The 23,768-nt window shown below is 35.6% G+C and overlaps 1 protein-coding gene across 1 annotated transcript in view; it reads left to right on the top strand.

Moving 5' to 3' along the window:
* The window catches only part of LOC139700858 (uncharacterized), a 50,972-nt gene that overhangs the window by 15,728 nt on the left and 11,476 nt on the right, over positions 1 to 23,768 (top strand). The window contains exon 2 of the mRNA XM_071599290.1: positions 22,323 to 22,383. Coding sequence (XP_071455391.1) covers positions 22,323 to 22,383 — 61 coding nt within the window. The remainder of the gene's footprint in view (positions 1 to 22,322; positions 22,384 to 23,768) is intronic.

Below are 23,768 nucleotides of genomic sequence, written 5' to 3'. Positions count from 1 at the left end.
AAAAAAATGTTTTTGAAAACATGGTTTCTTCTTGTCTAACGCGGGTACGTATTGAACCGCCCTGGTATACCTCGTGTATTTCTTAGTACCCCATGGAAAATTCTAGCTCAATATCTAAGAAAAATCATTGGTAAATATTAGAATTCACTTTAGCCAAAAAAATATTTTATCAAATAAAAATTCTCAGAAATATGATAAATACAGGAATATTCATTTCGCCGAAAGTTTAAGAGTGGAAATCCGAAATAAAAACAAAGTATCCATGAAAAGTTGATATTGATACCTATTTATACCCTTAATATTATTTATTTGTATTTTATGATACAGTTTCCATCAGGAAAATAAAAACGTTACGTATAATAAAATAATTTTTGAAAATGGGAAAATTCTAAGCCTTTAAAGTTATTTCAAATGTTGCATTGCGGGGTAAATGTATTTCAATATGCACTTCATCGAATTACTCTCTTTTATATCAACCTATCATTTAGAGTCTCTGAGAAAACCTTTCAGTAGCATAGGGCTTAGTGGTAAAAATGCTAACTAATTGATAATGTTATTCGTTTTCACCTATCATAAAAAACTGTAAACATTTCCATTAATGCATTAGGGAACAACAATTACTTTTTCCCTTGCCGGGTTCCTGTTTATGACCAAAGGTAAGGAGAGCATTTATTATTCACTCTACCTTATAACATAGTAATTATCTCAAGCGGACACAACAGTTTACTTTGGTTATCATTACAAAATAGCCAAAAAGTACGTTAAAATCCTCATGTATGGTGATTCATATATTTTACGAGCGGGATACAATAATTGGTGAACAGAAAAGAACGATATATTTAACAGCAGACCAGCCAATCCAACATTATTGAAAATGTGAAATATATAATTTAAATTTGCGAGGGTCATTTAACTTTGAGTTACGTGACGGAAAACTCACAGCGATCTCACATAACTCAGACACGTAGATAGATATTGTCGCACGGGACTTTTCGTGTGTGACAAAAAGTTTCGGGGAAAGTCACATTAAATACGCCGAGTCTTACCAAAACCCTCTCGTACGATTGAACAACAACTCGTACAACCTCAGGTGCATTGCACCATTAACATACAGGATATGTGCCTGTAAGTATAAGTGAGTATTATGGATAACCCTTGGTAATCTAACGCCAGAACGGGCAACTTTAGCAGGGCGCAACATAGCCTGGGACGTAGTAAAGGCAGGATAGACGCGGTCACGGGGCTCGTAACCCAGGTAGAGCCCTCGTCCGAAGCAAAGGATCGACAAAGAGTGCGGAAGCGTCGAACACCGTCACAAGCACTGTAACACGGGCAAGGCCCTCGTCCGTCGGAAAGTCAGCAATAGGGCAACCTGTCGCGACCAGCGCAGCACAGTCGAAACCTCGCTTCCTACCGTTCACCGCCAGATAACCAACTGACGCTTTTTGCCCCGCGGCTATGGCTTTTATACCCAACTTTAGAGCTGCGCTTTGCCCTCGGACGCCGCACCCAGTGCGTATTCCAGTCGAACGTTGCATGCACCCCTAATTGCAAGGATGCGATCATCCTGCGATAAGGATGTCTTTAGCCACTTGGGAGACTCGGAGGAGCCAGGGAAGGAACCATATGTCCCATACCTGCGTCAATAAACATGTAATACGGAAAATACTAAAAAAAACAGGATACCTCATAGCATATATTTTCGTTGAAATAGTCAAAGAAACCTGGCAACAATACTTTCCCTGCACCACGCAGATTAGAAAGAAATTAAAAAAAGAAAAATTGACAATGCGTCCAATCGCTCTTCATGAGGTCTCCGTATATCTCACGTTATATTTTTTTAATTTCGCAGGTATATAGACTTGGTTTCCCTATTAAGTTTAAATATGTATTAAAATGCCAATTTATTCATTCACTTACTTGAACATTGATATAACATCTTACATAATAAATAAACATATATAAATAAATAAATAAATATATATATATATATATATATATATATATATATATATATATATATATATATATCTGTATATATATATTCATACACACACGCACATATAATATAAATTATTTATATTATATATACATCTATTTGGATACTGACATTATACTCACACATCATTATATTATAATCATATTTTTTTGCATCTTTCTTCTCATATAATGGTAGGGTTCCTTACATGTACTACGTTACTTACTGCCATATTTTACATAATTAAAGAATGATAAAACGCATATTTTGTCATTAATTGCTAATTAATGCCAGGCATTGTTGGATGAAATGTGTAGTGTGTGCTCATGACTCTATAATTTAAGGAATATTTTTGCGAATTAAAATATTTTAAAATTAATATTACTTATGTAATTGGCACTGATTTAAACGCCTCCCCCATAAAATTTTCTGCAGCTGATTGCACAGCGATTACTTAACTGGTACATATAATTTCAAATGTAGAAGCCATGATTTTGCAGAAATATTTAAAGAAGAAATTGTCTTAAAAGCATTTTAGTGCATGCATGAAAATGGCCCTCCTGTTAGCGATATTATAAGGCACTGCTGATAACAGGGCATACTTTTCTTCTGAGACCAGGTACGCGTTTTCCGCAATGACGACGATTTAACGTCTATTCATAGAATTCAGAAACAACCCGATTTTGACTCCACTTGAAATTCGATCCAACAAAGAATACTTGCACGCTGGTGTGGGCTCACACTCACACATATATTCCGAAACTTCGTCACAGGTTCAATGCTCCCCACTATTACTCTCCCTAAACGAACAGATTTCCTCCGATTATTCTACACGCTCACTATCCGCCGGCCGCATAATTCCTCTCCCTCCCACTCACCCTCTCCACTTAAAATTCAACTCCGCTTGCCTCTTTCCCTTTGGTACACGGACGTAATCGATGGCACGAAAGCGCCCTTCTTCGGGACATAATTTAGGACTCTAAATCACAGTGACAAGGCCCGTTCCATTCCACGGGCTGGATTCGAAACTGCGACTTTTGGGCGCGTGGAAGCGAGCACCACCGACGTCATCCTGGCGAGCTAACCCTACCGGCATTTAACCCCGCATTATTTTTACAACTGCACTCGACCTTGAATAATTTTTATATTTTTTCATTTCTCTACCCATCTGCTCTTACTCCCTCTTTCTCCATCTCTCTTCTATGCCATTTCATTATTCAAGCTTCTCTTCCTTGCCGATTCTCTCAGCTTCACCATCCGTTCTTCACTTCAACTCCGAGAGTTCAAATCCAACCCTCATTATTGCCGCTGCCTCTTTTCCTTTCCCTTTTCCCCCACCACCGACAGCACCTTGTTCACTTTCACTCTCAGCGCTTGAAAATCTCCGTGCCTCCTCCACCCTTCCAAATTCCTCTTTTCATCTAAAGCCACGAATGAAGACCTACCCCATCGCTACATAGACATTTTCTCAAAGCAAAAAAACTATAAATGAAGATTTTCTCATGTAAAAGTGCTTGAGAAAATTCAGCCTAATAAATAACGCTGCTCCAAAATTCCCACCCCAGCGTTTTTAAGTGTCTCATCTTTTGAATATTTTTATCACCTTACTATCCAGGCTATATTCCCAAAAGTTGTCCCTGAATGGTAAACGTCAATAAGGACTACAATATATTACATTAATATATTCGGTAATTAACATTATTCAGAATATTAAAGATAGAAAAAAAATCAACTGTTTCACATAGCATTTGTCTTCTTGTTTGAAAAAATAATTATGCCTTTTCACATTTATAAAGAAAAGTTACACGTAATTTTTACTCATACTTTTCTTTCCGAACTATAAAAATCTTCTTACTAAAGTTGAGTTAATTATTGAAATAGGCCAGAAAAACAATAGTACTACAATTGATTATTCAAAGGTAAGGAAGCAAGCAGATCAAGAAGTCAGTAATGTCCAAGACAATTCAAACTTTGTTTAAAAAGGTGATGATATAGTTTATCTAGCATTAAACTCTATGATCCAGATTGAATTTACAAAACAAGTAGTAAGTTACTTTCAATGTGCCCTGATTTTCCAAAAATAGATTGTGGTGCGAAAAATAGAACACCTTTTATGCAAATAAGGGTGTGCACAGAGATATCATTATGAATTCAACCCGGGCCCCCGGTCAGTACCCCAGCACTTGCAATTATTGAACTAACATGCTCCTAGAAGAAGCAAAAGAGAACGTCCGAAGATCACGTATCTTTTATCAAATTCACTATCTATCTTTTTCATTCAAATCACTTAAAAGTGGATCGTAGCTCAAAGTGAAGATATTTTTAAGGTTTTTTAAAGTTTGCTCAACCTTATCATAAAAATTAAACTTTTAAAGACAAAATTTTTTGTGGAACAGATTATAAGCCAAGAGTGCAGCATTTTCACAATATGTCGTCAAAAATACTATTCGGTATGGCACAGAGACATGTTCAACTCCAAAAGGTACATTATTATTAGGTAAGATAATCTACCGGTTAAGGTAGGTTTTTGGATGGACATAATTACTAATTAAATAAGTTGTGACCCCTAGCAAAGCACAACATTCTACTCTATATCAGGTCCCTCTTCAGTTCTGAGTACTTTCTTCCTCCCTTCATCCCGTCCAACATCCCTATCCTGTTCCTTCCCTTTCCTCGTTTGCCTAACATACTCCCCTCAATTACAGTCTTCAACATCCCGCTGCCGGTCAATACCCCTTCAGCCACTTTTCCTGCCTCCATAGGATTGCTCCCAACAAACCCCTCTCTTCGCCCACCATACCAAGTACTTCCTCGTTTGTTTTCATCTCTGTCCATTTCACCTTCTCCATTCTTCTCCACACCCACATTTCAAAAGCCTCCAGTCTACGTCAATCCTCCTGCTTCAATGACCACGTTTCCGCGCCGTATATAGCTACGCTCCATACCAAAGTTTTTACCAGTCTTTTCTTAACATCCTAACTCAACGTCCCCGTCATCAACTCCCTCCTCCTTGTGAAAGCCTCTTTGCCTAGCGCAATTCTTCTCCTTACGTCCTTACTACTTTGACCCTGTTGGTCCAAAACACTACCGAGATACGTAAACTGTTCTAACTACTCCAGTTTTTGCCCTCCTATTTTAATGTTAAAAAGGTGCATAAATGCCCATTATTTCATGAAGTGTTTCCTACAATTACGAGCATACTGAAAGGTAATGAAAGGCAAATGAGAAATTTAGAGTACAGAAAAACCATAAAAAGACAAAATATTGTGTATTGTATATTTGAATAAACGTGTAAAGCGGATATATTTGTAGTTGACAACTTAAGAATTTCAGGGAGAGTTTTGGAAAAAATACGACCAATGACATACTAAAAGAATTTACAAGGTAATTGAAAACGAAATTAGAATTAATTTTCAATATGTTTCGAAAACTATTAATAAAATTTTATGCAAACTCCATAAATCAACTTTTTAGCAGGAAAAATGCACCAGGATTAATTATTATAAGACGGTAAGAAAGAGTGAAACACCCTTTAGAAACAATAAGTGGAGAATACAGCAGTAACAAAAAGAGGCCTTCTCAACAGATCATTTACTCATATCCACTTTTTCGCGATTCATAAATATTTCTAAAAATATTGGAGCATAAAAAGTTCATGAATGCATTGAAAGTTCGAATTCATTCTTAAAATCTAATTAATTTCACGCAAGCTAATACACTTAACGATTGAATATCATGGTAGTATACTATATTAAATGGAATCAATGACTATAACATAAATGTTACGCAAAAATAATGTCATTGAGAACCAATTATTTCATTTATATGATTATGTTTTAATTGATAATCGTCGATTTTTTTGTGATAAATGTATCCAATCACATAAATATATTTGTTAAATTTGCCTTTTACGTATTTCTTTTATATTTAAATTCGACCAGTTATTCTCTATACCTCCCACTTATCTCTTTTTGGGTATTTGTAGAGTTTGATTATTAATTCAAGTTCCAGTCATTTTTCTCCAGTCGTTTTTCTTTATTTTGTCAAGCGTCACATTTATCTACGTCCAATAATTGATTACTTGTATATTTATGTGTGCCAGTAGTTATACTTCTTCAACGCTCATAAGATTAATTATTCTAATTTTACCTGAAACACAGTTAAGGGGAAGATTTACATATATCCAGGTTTAAGTTGTAAGAGTTATATTTAGAAAGATATTAACGGAATATATATAGTGTCATAGTTTCCAGCGAATGTATAGCCATCATTTGATTAAGTTTGAAGATAATACATTAACCACACGAACTTAGATGTCAGATACATTGTATTTTATTCGAATATCCGAAATAATCGAGGTTAGCTATTAGGAATCTGCGATTAATTTTCATGTTTTTTTATCGTTTTATTGTATTTTTATTACATATCCTTATTGCTCATTTAGTTTTAATTCCTAATTTTAAAAAGTTAACGAAATATTATCCTTTTTGAAGAAAAAGGATATGCTCAATCAACATTATTTGCGTTATAGGTTTAAAATTTGGAGAAATACAATCGATTTCAAGCGTAATGTGATGTAATCATTATCCTTATTCCCTTTTTATTTTCCTCTTATTTTATTTTTTGCTCTATCACTACTCAATCAATACCAGTTTATTTCTTTTTAATTGTTTAATTCCGTCTCTTGAAGAAAGAATTTTATTCTAATCCCACTCCTTTCGTGTCGACGGCTCCTATCGCTAAAAACTCTTCTCTCTCATTGAATGAAAACCAAAGCTGTCAACCGCGGAACAAGTTCCGCAGGCAAAGAAATACTCCAATTTGAACACATCTGATGAACTAAATCCCTATTTCCAGTTGATTTTCCTGTCGAAACAAGTTAAATACTTTCTTGCTATTCATTTAACAATTACGTCTCCGGTCAATCTATTTGCGAATATATATAAGGTGCAGGGAAAATTTAATAACGGCTTTCCTTGACACCGGGAAATTGGTTAATGAGTATTTCAAAGAACTTTAATTTGAGAAACAGGGATTTAAGGAACAAGGATTCCCATAATTGGACCATCTGAAGTTGTTCGAAACAATTGGCGCGATTATAACTTTTCTTTTAGCTCTTTTAGCCTCTAGCACTTTGAAAAAAGTCTGAACAAAACATGCAATGGCGTGAATATAATGAAAATGTAAGGCTTTAACCTCAAACGCTACCATTTTTATATTTCCCTCCTTCTCCTCTACCAACATTTATCCAGTGCTTTGAGGCACGATTTTATAACTTATAAAATGTTTTCAGGTTGACTTGTAAGTAAGTGTCCCATGGAATGTTTCGTTAAAAAGATAGTAAAGGCATGTTTAGAAGTAAATGTACGTAAATAACTGACAAGTATTCAGATTCCAACCTCAGATGCTCTTTTCAGAAACAGCTAAAGGGAAAAGTTATTACTTTACCAGGCTCTTTGTCAATTCCATCTCAAGATAAAAATTACAAACCTACCCTCAAGTAAATTACAGTAACCATGAAATGAACAAGTAGAGTAAGCATATTTGGTAAAGAAACACTTTGAAGAAAAGCGTGAAGAGATAAAAGCCTAGAAAGGGAAACACCTATGAGAAGAAAATGGAAACGAACTGTACATATCCTGAGGCAAGATGGCTAGGCGAAGATCACTTTTAGGAGAAATAGAGGGAGGGAATGATATAAAATTTTTAAGGATGAGATGTGAGCAGCAACTGCTGGAAAATGGCAATTCAAGTAGCGGCGAGGAAAGGAAAAGTTTTGCAGTAAACAGGATAGTTTTAAGAGCTGCTACTATTATTATCATAAATTATTATGGATTATTTGCGACTAAAATGAAATGGAAGTCATTTTGGATTAAATCTATTAGATTAGACAACTAAGCATAAATTGATCATTATATAATCAATTCCATTTCAAGATCGTTAGAAATTCATAAGGGAACTCTGGCAAGACTCTCACAACAATTTAATTTGGCATCATGCTTCACCTAAATCATGCTAATCAATATGAGTATGAAGCTGGAATCAAGATCACATATTTCTTACATTTTTTATAAAATGAATGACGGATGCTAAAAGATATGAATCCTTACCAATTCACGTTATTCAATACAACTTATTAATTGGCTGAGCATTTTTATTTCACTGTAGGGCTTCACATTTATGCCTATAACTAACTTAAAATTTTATTTTGAGTTAGATTAATATGTTTTCCTTATACGAGAGTACTTTAAACGTTCTAGGAATGAAATAACAATAACCGACTACCTAAGTGAAACTTTTCATTTTCCAATGTAGTGTTCCCATCCCATTTCGAATCTTAGATTTTTTCAGGGCTTCAAACTACTCGTCTACTTCGGCTGTTAGTTCTTTCTTTGAAAGAATCTCCATCCCCCGTGGAAAATTTGTAGAACTTAGGGAAGGAAATCTGATGCAGCCAAATTGGTCGAATAAGATGGGCGTGGTAACAATTCATATTATGGTTCACGAAATTTTGCATTCAAAGACACTCTTGTTTAGGCCTGAATTGTCTTGGTAAAAGATAACTTTTTTCTTTCAAAACCTGGTATTTATTTTGCAGAAGTTGGTCCCGAAGTTTGGCGTAGTATTTTTCATGAATTATTTGACCATTAGTAAGATTATTTATCAGCTGAATTCCAGGAAACTGAAGCCTTCACCTTTCCGGCCTTTTATCAAGTTTTGCTTTTGCTATTTATGGTGGTAATGAATAAATATGTATCCTTAGCAGCTTTGACTGATACTTTTTTCTCTGGAGTATAGTAGTTGACCCAAATATCATCTCTTGTCACAAACCGGCGCAGAAAGCCTTGTTAGTTGCTTTTACAACGGGTATTACGATAGGAAATTTCCATTCTGAAGCTTTTGTGATCCCGCGTCAAGAATCGTGGGACTCTTCTAGCAGATAAATTTCTCATATACAATTCCACAATTAAAATGTGATATGCCCATTCAGATGGGGTCCATATATTGTCGCTGATTCCTAGCAATTTCAGTTGGCGAGCCTTAATTACCATTTTTCGTTTCCAGGGTAAGGGCACATTTTGGCCGACCACTACGCGGATCATCATGTACCGACTAAACTTAAACTCGTTTGTACACTTGGCAACAGTTGAATATAAGGAAACAGAACTCTCCAGAGTGTTCTGAGAGCCGGAATGAATTTCATTTGTTTTTATACCCTTCTTTTCGAAGTATTTAATCTCTGCTCGAATCTCAATTTTTTCTCTATTCACAAATCACAATGAAACAACAATAAAGATGCGTCCGCACCAAAATATTTCTTCCCAAAGCACTCACGCGTTACGTGTTTAATCATAAATTATAACCTATCGGTAAGCGAGACTCTCGTTGTGCTAGCACTAAGATTGTGTGGTGATTCCCAGAACCTTTAAAACTACTCTCGTTTGGAATGAGAAAGAAGCGGGAAACTTATAATTGAAGGGGAATAGATAACCTTTTAAACTACCCTCGTATCTTCACAAATACGACTTGTTGGTAAAACTTACACTCATATATGACGAGAAAGAAACTAAGAATGAAAATGGGGATTAAATAAAATGTACTGCTAAAGTAACACATCAAACCATCTATAAATAATCCAGAATTTTTTGGAAGTTACTCATACCTCTTTTACATGTAGCATAATAATCGCTGTTATCTTCCAAAAGTCAATATGTTATACCACTCCTAACACGTAAATTTTCTACAGTTTGATTTTATTTCATTATTTTTTTTTCCATTAATTAACCCTCCACAAAATGCAAAAAAGATAGTTTCTCATTCGTTTTTTCAATAAATTAAAATTTGTGTTTTCATATGAAAACGTCAATAGGTACTATTTTTATTCTATACTGAAATCACAATACAGAGTTGTATTAATCAAATTTAAACAATATAAACACTATACTATTATAGACAGTATAATAATAAACAAAATAACACTAAATCATATTTTTGAAATAAAATTAAAGAGAAAACATTGATTTAGTGTTATTGCTTCCGCAAGTATACTGTGTGCATTACCTTTTTAGTTAATAAATGACATCCTGAATTATTTTTTAAGCCATCCAAAAATGTAGTAATAATTAATAAACTAGATTAAAAACTTCAATATATTCAAAAATACTATGTAAGAATGATCCTCACAGATAATATCCTACAAAACCTGCAACAACAATTGAAGGTAAAACACTCCAATTAAAGAATATTTATAAATTGAATCATGTTGAAAGACATGTGTTACTATAGATGCGTAAATAGTAATTTATACGTCTAAATCTTTTTCCTAAATATAGCGCTAATATATTTCAATCGCTAGCCTATGCGGAGTTTTTAAAAACTGATTATATTAAGTTTTTTGTTTTATGATACACGCTGTCAACGGTAACCACATCTTATAACGTCACACTTTTTCGAGAGGGCAGAGAGTAATCTATACAAGATCAAGAGTTGCGAATCATCTCATTCACATTTCAATGACATGAAAGCCTTAGATTCGTGGAGGCAATATAACTTAAATTGGATCACCAATAAGGCTAAAAATAGTTACAATTTTGTAGGTTTGCAATGCCTTAATTAGAACTCAAATAGAGAAGCACACATAAAAAAAATATCTCTCAATTACCTACATGTCCAAAACCTTTTGTTGAATGCATTTAGAAAAATAATGGAGAATCCTATTTCTATTTCCGTCGCTGTGTATAATTTATTTATATTTAAAATTTTCCACCAACAATATACCCTTCCGTGTCCTCCTACCAGTTCTCCCCGGGAAAATTGCTTTGAAGTTTTTATGCAGATTTTTTTCTTTACCTTCCTTTCCGTTTCAAATGAGCCACTTGCATTTTTAATTATCCCTTTTTCGCCCCTTTTTTGATCTCTCTCACAGCCGTGGAACCAAGTTCCAAAGCACTCCTACCGTCCCCCAATCCCCTTCTCCTCCAGCATCGTTTCCCGCCACTCATATAAAAAAACAGAACGTTTGTGAAAAGGGTCACTGAAGATTGTTTTTAAACTGCCGCATTCCCTCGCACCTTCATGCATAGGTCCCGTGGCGCACGTTGTGTAAGAGTAATTCGAAGCTTCCGAATTAATAATCCCCCGGCCAGTAAAACGCTGAGTCCGTCTAAATGCCCAATGGATTCCAGTATAAAAATAGCATAGATTCTGTGCGGATATAGTTAATCCATTTACTACTACAAATATAGAACAGATTTCACATAAATGCGGGTGGTAAACATACCCGCACAGGTGCATATAGGTACCTTATAAAGCGTACCCGCACTTACGAATTAACTATAATTGCATGCATTTTTATGCATTTACCACACACACACAAACGTCCATGTATATTATTATATCCGTATTTGGCCAAGGTGGTTTGTTTCCTTCTTCTGGCTATACCTACCACGAAACGCACTGTTCCTATTCTGTATGAAATTATGCGATTACTTTGCCTACTATCCATTGTCCACTTCTCCTTTGGTGGGCGAAATAGCTCCACAACGCCATCTTCTGGCCAAATATTCGGAGCAAATGGTTGCATTAAACTTCCGCAAGGGGTGGTCCAGGGGTAAAGAACTCGCTGGGCGCGGGTTAGATTTCCGGGCAAAACCTCTCCGCGGGCCCTCCCACGCATCCTGTGTCACTTTTCGGGTACCAGCTCTTCCTGGGATGTGTGTGTGTGTGTAATATATATATATATATGTACACTCGTTTACTTAAAGCACCGAAAATTAATAGTGAAAATCATATGTGTATTCACTAACGCACTGGTGATTAGCTATCTCACTTTCATCAAGGGATGAAGTTTGGGGTCACTTCCTGTTCTAATTCCCCAAACCAATCCCATTGGATGGATTACGCATATGTACACGTACATATTCACAAAATTTAAAAGATTGTTTCTTTTTGTTTGCATATATTGGATTCATTTGAGGATTCTTAACGTCTTTTGCTACCATCCCAGTCACACACTCCTTGCTTTTCTTCTGCACGAATTCCTTCAGACTTACTTCCCTTTTTCCACTTTCTCCTTCACCACTTCGGCTCAGTCGTCCATTATCCATTTCCGTATTGCGATCCAACCTTTTTCCTTATTTACAACCTCTGCCGGAGTCTGCATGCCCGTATGGGAGGGTGGGCAATAGGTGGGACGTGAACCCTTCGCAAGCGATATATCATGTTTATTTTTCCCACATGCGTGGAATGATTTATAAGGAATCGCTATGGCTCATTTCCTATCGGAAGGATAATGCATAAAATAAGCCATCATTTCAACTCCTTTTGTTGGAACGGTTTTACGGTTAGTTGACGGGCTGAGAATTTGTTTCAATACTTGTTTTCCTCCCAGTCACGGGGGTTTATATTAGGACGGTGTGACGACAGATGGATCTGCGAAACTTCTTGAAATTATGTGACAGACAACACGCAACACATATTACTTTCAACGTGGGAAAACTAATCACAATCCTAAATAAGTGTATCCCAGGCGAAGCAGGAATGCTCTGTAGGGACTGCCATTGAAGTACGCATAATTTTTAAGGGAAAAGATAATTTGTCGTTTCATTATATCACGTACCTTAAGGGATGGTGAGGAGTGGGGATTTAGGAAGAACTTTTTAGCCAATTTTTATGGGGGAAAAATCGTAATTAGCGATTCATAATATGAGCAGAACATCTCGTTCAGAGGGAATCGTCACCATATCCTCGAATGAATACATCATTATTTAAATATTTATAAATCTGAAAAATATTTTTAATTTTCTTCATTTACTAAATATAATGATACCATCAGAATCAAAGTCATCAATTAATGAGAATATACTTTTTTCATCAAAAAAATCATTGCATAGTCATTTTATAATGGAAGTGAACAGCGGTTCCGTAAAGCTTATATTTCCTTGTCTCCTAATTCTAGAAAAAATATCCCTGTTTGAAACATGAATTACATACATTTCTCACGATAGCGTCAAATGGGGTGAGGAAAGATTCATTTACGCATTTCCAAACATTACAGAGGTTTCTAAGCCGGATTAAGGCTATATAATTTGAGTAAGGCCGCATCCCCAGTCTAAATGTACAGGAAAACGCTTTTAACAGCAAATATGGTAAGATAAGATGAGCCATTTGGACGATGGTTTACTTATCATTGATAAAGATACATTTTCGTGACAGAATAAGAAAACACCATCGATGCAAATAAATGACGTTTTTGATAGCCGTAGCACATGCGATTGAATATTCTGTTGAAAGATGTAAAACAATACTAAATTATTGGCTCAAAATGCAGTGTTTAAAATTCTCATATATTTAAAATTAGGTTAGGACGCTCATGGTATCCAAAAATTACAGAAACCTCACAGCCACTTTCTAGGATACAAAGTATTTTGAAAAGTTTTCGAACTCAATATAAAGATGGTATGGCACTCTTACAAAATTTGGGGAATATATTTTTGCGTATATCGATATATGCACACTCATCAAAATTTTTGTAATTTTTGACACTAAATATTGCTGGGCAATTGCTTGAGTGAGTCGGTTTAGGGTTTGTATGAAAATGGAAAAAATTGAGTTATGAGATGTAAGTAAGTATTTTTTACTGATATAACACCCATATGGGGTTGCCATAGTATTAAATGAAGAGGTAGGACGAAACGTAGTCAACATAGAGCAGGTAACGGATAGAATATTACTAGTAGAGATAAAAGCAGAACCGACGAATATGATGGTCACTACAAACATATACGAGTATACTCGTATATGCATAGATACACACACACACACACACACACATATATATATATATATATATATATATATATATATATATATATATATATATATATATATACATATATATATATATATATATATATATATATATACATATATATATATATATATACATATATATATATATATATATATATATACATAAAACTACTCATAACTAAGAACATACTATATACACATTCAAATGGAAATAGATATAAGGAAAAGGGTCTATGAAAAATGAATTCACGAGATGTGGGAAGGCGGAATCGATGAGATCAGGAGTCTAAAAATATTTCTTTGACCTGGACATAAGCACTGGATCTTTTAATTTGCCAGGCCGATGCTTTAACCTCTTCAGCTATCGAGGAAGCGTAATTTACACTAAAATCTACGGCGAGTTTTCGAGAATCTCCATAGTCTTTAAGTCTCAACAATGAGCAAAGAGGCTTCATGCGGAATGCATTTTATACCAATAGTACTTTGGTAAATTAAAGTTTTGAAAAATTATTTAAACCATTCCGACAATCCTACTCTTTAATATTTTTTGTGCCTCCTTTCATTGAGCTATTCAGACTCAGAGTTATCCCTTACGTTAACTTAAAAGGTTCTGGTTCGCTGGAATATACCTTATGAAGATTATTAACAAAACATATTTGCTTTGAAGAATAGATGACATAAACATAAATTTTCAGGTCAAATGACATACGAGTACGCCTCTGAACGCGCTACATCCTTGACGTGGGGGAAGGAGTTGTGCATCTTCATGACCCCTTAATCTATAATCTTTAACTTAGATGCTAGGGTGCATATGCCTATATTCAGCAATCTTTGAATTATTTTACAAAATTATATTGTCACCAAAAATGGAGAAATACTTAATTTTTTATGTTGCCTGCCTACTAAGAAATCACATCCTGCCACACGCCCTAGTCGTGGCTTGTTGGGACTAGGTGGATAATTATTTCCAGGTAAAATGAACACTGAATTTAAAAACAATACTTATTTACCTTAAAACTATTACTTAACTAAATAATCCACCACCATCAACTTTTGCAGTGGCTATTTAACGAAAAAATCAGCTCTTTACGAAGTTAACATTTATAGGAATAATCTGTGACTATCGAATTTTGTGGCAGCTGTTTCAAAATTACGAAGTATCTCCCCAGCTCACGGCAAATGTATGCAAAAGATATAATAGCTAGATAAAGGATGAAATTATTAAGTTGTCACTTTTGTGCAAGTGAATGAATTAACATCCTATATGTAAGCGAAACGTGCGTGAAATCTGTGGGTGAAAAAAGTATTTCAGATTTCAAAAACTGTTATTTTGATTTCAAAAATTTCCAAAAAGATACATGCAAATCGGACCAGGTCTTGTATGACTCTCGTCTCGTTCTTTTATAAATGTTCATTCTGTATATTCAAACTTCTCCACCTCTTTCTCTCCTTCGACTTGTTTTTGACATCTTCTTCCGTTTCATCTTGGAAATCCAAGTTGTTTAGTGAGACAAAATAAAAATATGAGAGTAGATCTTGTTTTTAAAGAAATTTATTGAAGTTTTGTCACCACTCAGATTTCTGAGCATGAGATTTAAAGATATTGAAGGTGTTTATGGAGTTTGAATAAAAAGTACGATTTTAATGACACTTTGTTCAATTATCCTTTACATCCTATATTACATGCACAACACTGGAAGTTTCAATACTTTTCATTGTAAATAATACTAATGAACTAAAAAATAATTACAGTTTTTAGCTTGCTAATAACTTAACAGCAATACTTAATTTTTTTGAATAAGACACAAAAATGTACTTTTTTTACTAAATTCGATATTTTCATATTTATACATATAAAATATGTTCAACACTGATGACTTTGTAAAATTAAAATAACAACTTATTCCTCAGATTTGCACTTATTATAAGATTCGGAATATCGTACAATACTATTGTCGGGCTCTAATAAATAGGCGTAAATAATAAGTTACGCCGTTATTTTAGTGCATACCCCTACGAATACTCCGCTGACGATAACCGCGGAGTCTCAACTACTACTCCACCCGGCAGTGATTGGTCTTTCACCTATGACCTTATACGCCATCCTGTTATCCCAAATGCCGCTCCAATTCATCATCTTCCACTCATCACCCACACGGATATTTCTCCGCCTGGGTTGCTGCTTTGCTCCCCGGACCACCTCCTCGTAACTGTCCCTCGTATTTCAAGTCTATTGCCCCTTGTCCCATTCTCGAAATATTCCCGCTGGTGCTATAAGTGCCATCACTACAATTTCTTACGCCCTTCGATGATTCCGTGAAATACTTTCATATCTCGGGAGGTATGAAAATGTTGCCCCAGCTGTTATTACCACCGCGTGATATACGGACGACACACCGAGCTAAATTTTACTTCTCCACGGGTTGGCAACGTTCGTGTTTTTTATTATTTTTCTCTTTTTTTCTTCGGGGTGAGCACTTTCTCATATTCTTTTCGTGGTGGAAAAAAATATCATTCAATGTATGATGATGAAGTGTGACTCATAAATGACTACGTACAAAATATGAGTATGGTTTTTTAAAGTATTGAGACTTTCCCTTATTCTTTAGTAAAAATGTCTATACAATTGTGTCATAAATAAAATTTTCCATGGAAAATTAAAACGTATGATTGATTTCAACTGAACAGCTTTTTTGTTCTTCAATTTACGTTATATTAGCACCTGTAGTAATTGCACTGGGAGATGACTTCGAATTACTGCCGGTCCAATAATCCAATTAAACTTCCATTCATTTTTGTTTATCTGATATCTCTACCTTATATATATGTGTAAATATATATGTATATATATATATATATATATATATATATATATATATATATATATACATATATAATTTTTTCCCTTTCCCTTTTTCATTATAATATAAATAAATCAGTGTTTTCGTGAATTTAGAGTTACAGAGAACTAGAATGAAGAGAGAAGGTGACAATCGGTCTAATAACTTCATCATCAACTCACATTCTATTTGAATTGTTAGCCTTTATCACATCATAAGGGATTTTATTTCTTGATCACAACTCCATGAAACGTAGCTATTAAGTTGTTTATAATTACAAAACGCTACTTATGCAGAAAATTTCAATGAAAATATTTTACATTTAGAAAATAGGTATTGAATGGTTTATTCTTATCAAAAATCAAGTGTCATAGCCCAACGTTAAAATACATCAGGAATGAATATGATGAATTTGCGGTGAAATTCGTAAAAGAAATCGACAACGGTTATAAAGTACTATGGGAAGTGGAATACAGTGCCATTCATCTCCTTTAAACGCGGAAGTTACGCGTGCAAAAAATACACTCGAGTTCACTTTCATATCTAAAGGGATTTAGGTACGCGCGGCCCCGATGACAGCCCTCCGCGGCTTTTCCCTCTGCGCCCCCGTCGAGAGAGTGGGGAGGAGTGGGAGAGATAGGTAGGAAGGTTTGGGGGTAGGGAAGCAATAAGAAAGAGCACTTGTGCATGTGAGCACCAGATGGCTCCGAGCCCTGGACTCCCCTCCCCACCTCCATCCCCGACCCCTCTTCCATTTATCCTTTCCCCAGGGGTGGAGACCCGGTCCTTCAACCCCCTATGACCCTCCCCGTGCCCACTTCGATCCCTCACACACTTCCCCTCCCACTGTTTCGTCTCGCCATCACTGTTCTCCAGTCGCATTCTCAAAATGACTCCGAAGGCCTTACCTCGAAACCCCTCCTCTCTGTATTCCCATATTCCCTTACCCCTACCAAACTTTCCTCTCTTCCCTATGCACACACATTCATACATATATCCCACTCCCGCGCCTAAAAATCCGTATTTACACACCTATTTCGCCGACACGGTCACACGTACTCACGTAGACCTCGCCAAAGGTACCCAGTTCCTCGCAGCAGGCTTTTCCAATTAGTGGGAGAGGACCCGGATGCGATGCCCCTTCTCCATCATAAAGTTTATCAAGCATTTGCGCACGAAGTGGGAGGAAAATGGCACCACTTTTATTTTTAGAAAAAGGAAGAAAGGAAAAGAAACGTAGAGCAAGGGGAGACAAGATGTTTCCACTCGCGGAAATAATTTCTTTATATCTCCTGTTTTTCTCCGGGCTTAAAGGGCAATATAACCAGGGCCATCTCTTGGAAAGACGATAATGTTTCTCTAAAATCAACGCTTGAACAAGTGGCCAGCCTCCTCGCTAAGATTTCGTATCCCTACCGTAATACTTGAGCCCGAAAGTCTACAGAGAATGAAATTTCACCGTCATCCCCTTTGATGTTCACCGAGTTTTTTCGAGGTAGTGTATTAATATTTACTTCAATGATATTGAGGTAAAAAGATATACCTCATTTGGTTGAGATACACTAATTGATATTCTGGTTATTTTATCTGAAATATTGCAATTATATGTTACTGCACAGACTTTAAGGTTTCATTCATTTTTTAAGATAGATTTCCTAACTCTGATGTTTTATTATGGCGAACGTCCGAATTGCAAAATTTCTCTTCATTCATGATATCCTTAATTTATAAGCATATAAAAAATGTTCGCTGAACCGAGTAAACATTTTATTAAGTATCTCGTATGCAGATTTTAAATGAAAATATTCGCATTGTATGCTTTTATTTATTTTGATGTCAATAACTTTAGGCAACTTCTGTCGGGGGTCAGACTAAACGTCCATGTGATAACATACGCAATTGAAGTTCTTTAGTTGTATCAGATATTATTCGCACAGCGCATTGATTTTATTAGTTAAAATGTACAAGTTGAAATAACTTCATAAAAAATTAATGGCAATGGAATACCAAACGCACTGGATATCATGCCATGAAAATCCAATTCAGAAGCCTGTGGTCGAGCAAGGCGTAAATATATAAATTGTAAGAGCTATACTCATGACTATTAAATGTAGATCGTAAAAATAGGTTTTGTAAAAATACATGAAAATAATAATTAATATTCGTGTTCATTCACGTTAATGGGTATCAAGTTCATTTAGCTGGTTAAAAAGTTCTAAATCCTTATGAGTCATTATTCCAAAACTAAGGTTTAATATATATTTTAAAACTTATAAGCTTCTATCTGCACAGGAAAGGTATCATCAAACTTTTCAAATTTTTCTTCATTAGCGTAAAATAAAGCAAGTATGACCACTTATTCTGTGCCTTCTGGAAGTAAAATTGATTTTTCATTTCATCCATGATAGATAGATAAACATTCCTCTATATTTTTGGGCGAGACCAGAAGGATATAAGATAAGGTGTACTTGAAAAACATTATTCCATGAACTACCTTAGTACGACTCTTAAGTCATCTTTTCAGGAAATGACCAGAGTACACTTAACGTAAAATAAACAGTTTACAAGTATTTTTGTTCTAGACCAATCACAAAGCCACATACCCAGCTGAGTTAATTCAATTAGATGTTTTTGATTGATTACCGAGAGACTGCACTCTAATTAATCATGAGACTCCGGAGTAATTGATCTTTGTCGGGGACAGCCGCACTCTGACGTTCCAGTCGTTGGGGTCGCTTCTACTGATCTAAGGGTTAATCAGTCTAACAGCGCATGTCATTCCACGAAATAGCCCCGAAATGCATTCCGCTACGAGGGCGGTGGATTATAGGGAGAAGCTTGCTACGCGCTGCGGTTGCTCTTTGATGGGCCGTGGCGGTGGAGGCCCAATTGAATCGTAATTCGATTTTTAACTGGCAGAAAATCGAGAGGTGGAAAGTTATCGTGGATCCTATTTAGGGGGCAATCGCATCAAGGCCGAAACACTAAAGGAAAACCTTTCAGATTTAAAGCGTAAGTAAGTAGCACTATTAAATCGGAGCTAGAAAGTGAATTTATGATGATGACTTTGCATGACTTTCTCAAACTACGTCATCGTTATCTGCATGAAATGCTTTCAATGAAGATCAACAATCATGATTTGACAACCTAAACAATAAAAATCGATGCTGTCATTGATGAAAAGAATTAAAATTACAGTAAATTCTAAATTCATATATGTTAATCCAATAAATATAAGGTTTTGCAAATTTTAGAAAAATAATGGTAAACGACCGTTAAGATAAAACTTTATTGAAACCTACGAAAAAATGATAATATCCGGTTTCAAACTCATAACCGAAGGAAACATGCAAGTATTTAATACATATTTAAACTTGTAGTACACATTTTTGTGTTTAATCTACAAGCATTATAGAGGCACATACCCAAATATGATGAGCATAAAAAGTGACTGAAAAAACAATAAGATGCTGCAACCATTTCTAATTATATACACGTTATATGTTTACAAAGTTACTATGTCATCGCGGAATTAACCAATTGAAATCTTTTGGAATCTAAAGAATGATGTTCAGTGAATAATATTTTATTATGTAGTTGTCATATTATCTGACCACCAAAATATGTGAGATATCGCAGCGACTTTGTTTGTCGGGTGTTGCATAAAAAGAAACTGGCCTTATTCCGTTTAATGTGTATTTCACAGACCATAGGGCATAGCTTGTGGTTGAATGTACTAACCTCCATCAAAACAAAATATAGTTTTAGATTAATGTGGTTTTTCATTTGAAATTTATTGTGGTCAAACAGCCAAAGTTGAACCCAGTGGATTATAAAAATCTCTCCGAAAAGCAACAGTGCTCAAACGAGACTTAAAACAAGGCTCGTTCAATGAGCATTGTTTTAAGTCTAGAAGATACAAGAATTTTTAATCGGTATGCAATGACTCCACAATTGAGGCAATCAAACCCTCTACAATGCTACGTACGACGGATAAATTTGGTATTAACGACGCTTCGTGCGATAAACTATCAAAAGCACTTGGCCGAACATCAGGGAATTCAGGTTCATTACCTGGTCAAAGCGAATGATTTTTGACCTCTGAAATTATTGCATTGCAATACACATATAGCGGAGGATTCCGTTGAAAGTTACTGTCGCGGATTCTCCCACAGTTTCTAGGAATACTATAGTTGAATTTTTTTTCCACTTAAATTATAGATGAACCGAAATATTCAAAGCATCGACTTGAGAGTAATCTCACCGCTTTACACCAAAAGCACTCAAAACTAACTGGTTAGATAAATCTCTCAGTCAAAATGGAGTAATAATGTTGTCAAGTAGGATTTTACGGGGGATCTCATTCATTTCTGCGAAACATATGAAAGATTGCTTAAAATAGGAATCGGAGTGAGAAAAAACTGCATATGGGAAGTATATAAAAGAATCATCGAGGGTCACTGCCATAAACTTACGTCAAAAATCAACATTTAAGGTATTCTCCTCTCGACCGAAAAGATGATGCCCAAATAACAAGGAAATCAGTAAGCGAATCAAAGCCACTGAAGCGAGGGAACATAGTAACATCCCAATTTGTCCTCTTAATACTTGTAACCTCTTTCGAATAAACGTTACAGAAAATTCCTAAAAATCTATCAGGTTGGTAATTATTCAAATAAAGACTAATACTTGGGTAATTTTTAAAAAAACATCTCATGAAATAAATGTATTATCCGTTCAATTAATGATCACAACGTGTTAATAGTAGGTAGTGTTGAGGGGAGGCGACCGACAGCTGAGGTCATTTGCGCCATAGGGGATGGACAGGAAAGGATGAAGGGTGGAGAGAAACCCGGCGTCGGCATTAGCCTACTCTTAACGAAAGGCGCCAAGGGGTCCGCAGCTTAACGTCCCAACCGACAGACGGCGTACTTACTCAAAGTGCCCTCCACAAAGCACCTCATGTAGGGATCGAGATACCTCTGAAAAATATTCAACACCGCCGGGATTCGAACCCGATCCCTCTGCGTTAGAAGCCAGTACGTTAGCCCCGCACCATCTCGATCCCCTCACAACATGTTAAGTGAGAGATTAAATTATATTATAAAAGTGTTGTGGGTTTAACTCGATGCTTATATAATCGACTGATTAATTAAACATAAAAATATAGTAATTCAATACCATTGCAGAGATAATATTTTGTGAAGAATTAAATCAATATTCAGTAGTATCATTTGGTGGAACTCGAACGGAGCAAGAAAAATAAACTTCATTTGCAACCGGTGTCGATAGAGATTATCATTGTTTGATATGTGCCATACGTTTTCCAGTGCCTGAACACAATTTATTTATAACGGGTAAGGCTGAAATAGAGGCCGGATTTGGAAATTGAAAGCGTAAAAGGGGGTATTATATTTTGTGTCCACACTTGTCACAGTCTCGTCCATTGAAAAAATTGCTTTTCAGCATTGACAAGCTTATGTCATAGGCCGCAAGATGGCACTCGACATAAAAACATTCGAGTGTACAGTAAGTTTTTAGGAACCGCAACGCTTGTTTTCCTTCTGAATTACAAATAATGCATATATGTGGACATTTCAGTACTTTTTCCTTCGGTGAAATTTTCAATATTTTTTATATAGCACTTTATTCAACTGGTTTCGATTGTACTAATTCTTTGCATTTTTTTCCAGTTATGAGCGGGGTTGGAGTGGACCTTACGTACCATGGGCACAAGATGGGAATTTATTTTTTGTGAGTACCAATATTCGCTCATAATAATATTAATATTTGAAACATATTGCTGCTAAAATTTCCATCAAGTACCTCAAGATATTTATGAGAACCTATTTGCAATAAATATTCATAAGGATGACTTTCATTAGAGTTTCTAAGGAATCTTCTCACATGCATCGAAAACTAATTAATGTTAACGCTAGACTAACCAAGAGAAAATGGCATTTCGTAATTAAATAAAAATATTTTGTGAATAAGATAATCTTTCCAAAAAACATACCAAACGTGGAGTTAAAAAGATTTCAATAATATGTCTACGACTTTCCAGAGCATTTAATGACATTAAATTGCTACAAATGATTCGATGAAATAATCATCTAATTGTAGCAAATTTCTAAGAAATCGGAAGCTGTTCAACCACACTGATCAAAATATATTTATAACAAAAATTTACAAATTAGTCATTAATATATTGCCAAACATTTTCAAATATAATAGTATTTTCTTAAAAACTGAAACCTGGTTTAATGTTTTCTTGATAATGAAACCAGAACAAAGGTCAAATAGTTAATTAAAGATAAAATCATATTTTAAATGCAGGGATACTCGGAATACTGCTAGCAAATATAGTATACCCTGATGGGTTTATAACAGCTATAAATACTTCAGTAAGATAGATCACGTGAGTTGAAAATCAACTTTTATTCTAATTTGGTATCAATACTAGATATTGAAACATTGAATATAATTTCCTTAGTTGAAATTTATCATTACTTGAATAATCTGTAACCTAGAATACTTTCCCAAGCGTAAGGAAAACCTTTAAATAATTGCCGGCTATTTCCCGATCACTGCATCAACATTTCTCGTCCCCTGAACCAACTCCCGAAGAAAATCAGTGCATTCGGCTTACTAACCTCGAACGCTTATCTGAAAATATCCAGTCCCTGATGGGACAATGATACCTTTTGTGTAGGTATATATTCTTACATTTGGCGACGCCCGCCTTGAAACCATTTGTTTCCTCAATCCGTTCTCCACCTCCCGCGAGTTAATCACCTTTGTTGAGGGAAGAAGTCGCCTTGATCGGTACAAAGTTCGCCCACGCCCTCTCTCCCTGTAATAGTTCCTGGATTTGAGACGTGTTGGCTCCTTTCCGCGGAGTTGGCTGTGCCAGCTGAAGGGTGAGGTAAAGCGTGGAGTTTACCCTTGAGGCTGTGGAGTGGCGCCACTATCCTCGGGGCTGCGGGCCTGAGATTTCAGGAGACGAGGGAATCTTTAAAATATTCACTCCCTCCACTCCAGGGGAAGAAGAAGGGGTGCTTAGGAGACCCAACTCGAAGGTCTCGCCTCATTCCACAACAAATTAAGAAAAAGAATTGGCTGGATAATCGACATAGGTT

The sequence above is a fragment of the Hetaerina americana genome, unplaced genomic scaffold (genome assembly GCF_022747635.1).
Source record: "Hetaerina americana unplaced genomic scaffold, ioHetAmer1.1.p SCAF_11, whole genome shotgun sequence".
In the NCBI taxonomy this organism is placed as follows: Eukaryota; Metazoa; Arthropoda; class Insecta; order Odonata; family Calopterygidae; genus Hetaerina; species Hetaerina americana.
Note: the sequence above shows the minus strand (reverse complement) of the source record. Positions and strands in the feature narration are given on the sequence as shown.